A 1,466-nucleotide genomic window follows, 5' to 3' on the forward strand; every position below is an offset into this window, starting at 1 on the left:
GAAGCAGAATGATGAAAAAGGGGTCCCTATGTCCTCCAGCAGTCTAAGCCTATAGCAGCATATATGTAACGATCCAGAATCCCCTCATCCCATTGGTCGAGCCGAGTGTCGCTAACGGAAAAGATAGCGACACAACAAAGCATCAAAGTGGATAAACGGAGTAATTTAAATGGTGACGCTGCTTTTGGGGGCGGTGCATCTTCGCATAGCGAAGCTCCTCCTCCATAAAAAAGGATGCAGAGATATTGGGAGGAATGGGAAAAAACAAATACCTGGGTGGAAAGAGCCAGAGATGATGGATATAAAGCAAACTGCAAATATGAATCTAATTCAATGCAGATTTGAGTAAAATATTTAATAAAAAATATTTCACACAAAGAGGGGCTTAAAAAAATTGGGTAAATTGGGTCACACAAGGTGTCCCTTTTTTTTTTCTTCAGGAAGTTGGCAACTTCACTGCCCACTGAAACCTTTGTGGAACAAACATGCTTCAACTTCTTCAGTCCAGATTAGCATGAGTTCTAGTGTAGATGTAGATCTATAAGGTCTGAGGTTCATCCAGAGCTTCTAATGAGCTTTATGCTATTTTGGAGCTTTTATTTTGAAAAAAAATTTGGCGAGGCTAAATATTTTTTAATTTTTTCTTTCTTTAATCACCAATAAATCAGACATGGTGACATTTAAAATAGTGATTCCACCTGAAAAATATTCCTCAAGCTTTTCTGTCACACGAATACAAACTATTGTGTTTCCAATTTATAGTTTTTGGAGATAAACTTGCTTTAATTCACAGATGGAATTTCAGGGGGAATTTGCTCCCAAGACCCTCTGGGCTTAAAGGGTTAAAGGAAGTGGACATAAAAGCGATTCTAACAGAGATTTATATATATATATATAGATATATTTAATAACGACACCAGGATAACCAAACCGAATGTTGCATCTGATCCATTAAATCATGAAAAGCTCAGTCTGGGTTAGTCCTCTGGTATTTAGCGCATCATCATCGGCGTACCTTTCAGTGGCGAGCGGGGCCGCGGTCTGATCGGGACGCCGCGACCAGCAGGGGGCCTCCTGTCCCAGCAGGGATCAAAGCCGCTCAGAGCACAGGGCTCGATGGACGACACCGTCAGCATCTAAAACATAAAGATAAATAATATGAACATCAGAGCAAAATCAGAAGATTTTCCACTTTTTTTCCAGAGAACCAGACGTTTAGCAGCTGTTCCAATGCCGAGGAACCAGATTACACATCCTCTATCATCTAAAGGTTACAGGATGATGTGGAAGAAGCAGATTATAAGCTGATAACTGCAGGGAGGAGCGGTTGTCATGATCATTAAATGAAGATAAATTACAGATTAATCACCAAGCTTATGATGCAGCTTTAATGAGATCATCTCCAACAGATAGAACCGGATAAGCAGCTGCTGGCTGCAGATTAAAACACAGTATGGAGCTGATAT

At 40.4% G+C, this 1,466-nt stretch overlaps 1 protein-coding gene across 1 annotated transcript in view; it reads right to left on the reverse strand.

The window, feature by feature from the left end:
* The window catches only part of snapc2 (small nuclear RNA activating complex polypeptide 2), a 25,298-nt gene that overhangs the window by 10,863 nt on the left and 12,969 nt on the right, over window positions 1–1,466 (reverse strand). Inside the window, exon 3 of the mRNA XM_015399258.1 lies at window positions 1,016–1,136. Within this exon, the coding sequence (XP_015254744.1) occupies window positions 1,016–1,136 (121 nt within the window). The remainder of the gene's footprint in view (window positions 1–1,015; window positions 1,137–1,466) is intronic.

The sequence above is a fragment of the Cyprinodon variegatus genome, unplaced genomic scaffold, assembly GCF_000732505.1.
Source record: "Cyprinodon variegatus isolate N-32 unplaced genomic scaffold, C_variegatus-1.0 Scaffold1000, whole genome shotgun sequence".
NCBI classification, from domain to species: Eukaryota; Metazoa; Chordata; class Actinopteri; order Cyprinodontiformes; family Cyprinodontidae; genus Cyprinodon; species Cyprinodon variegatus.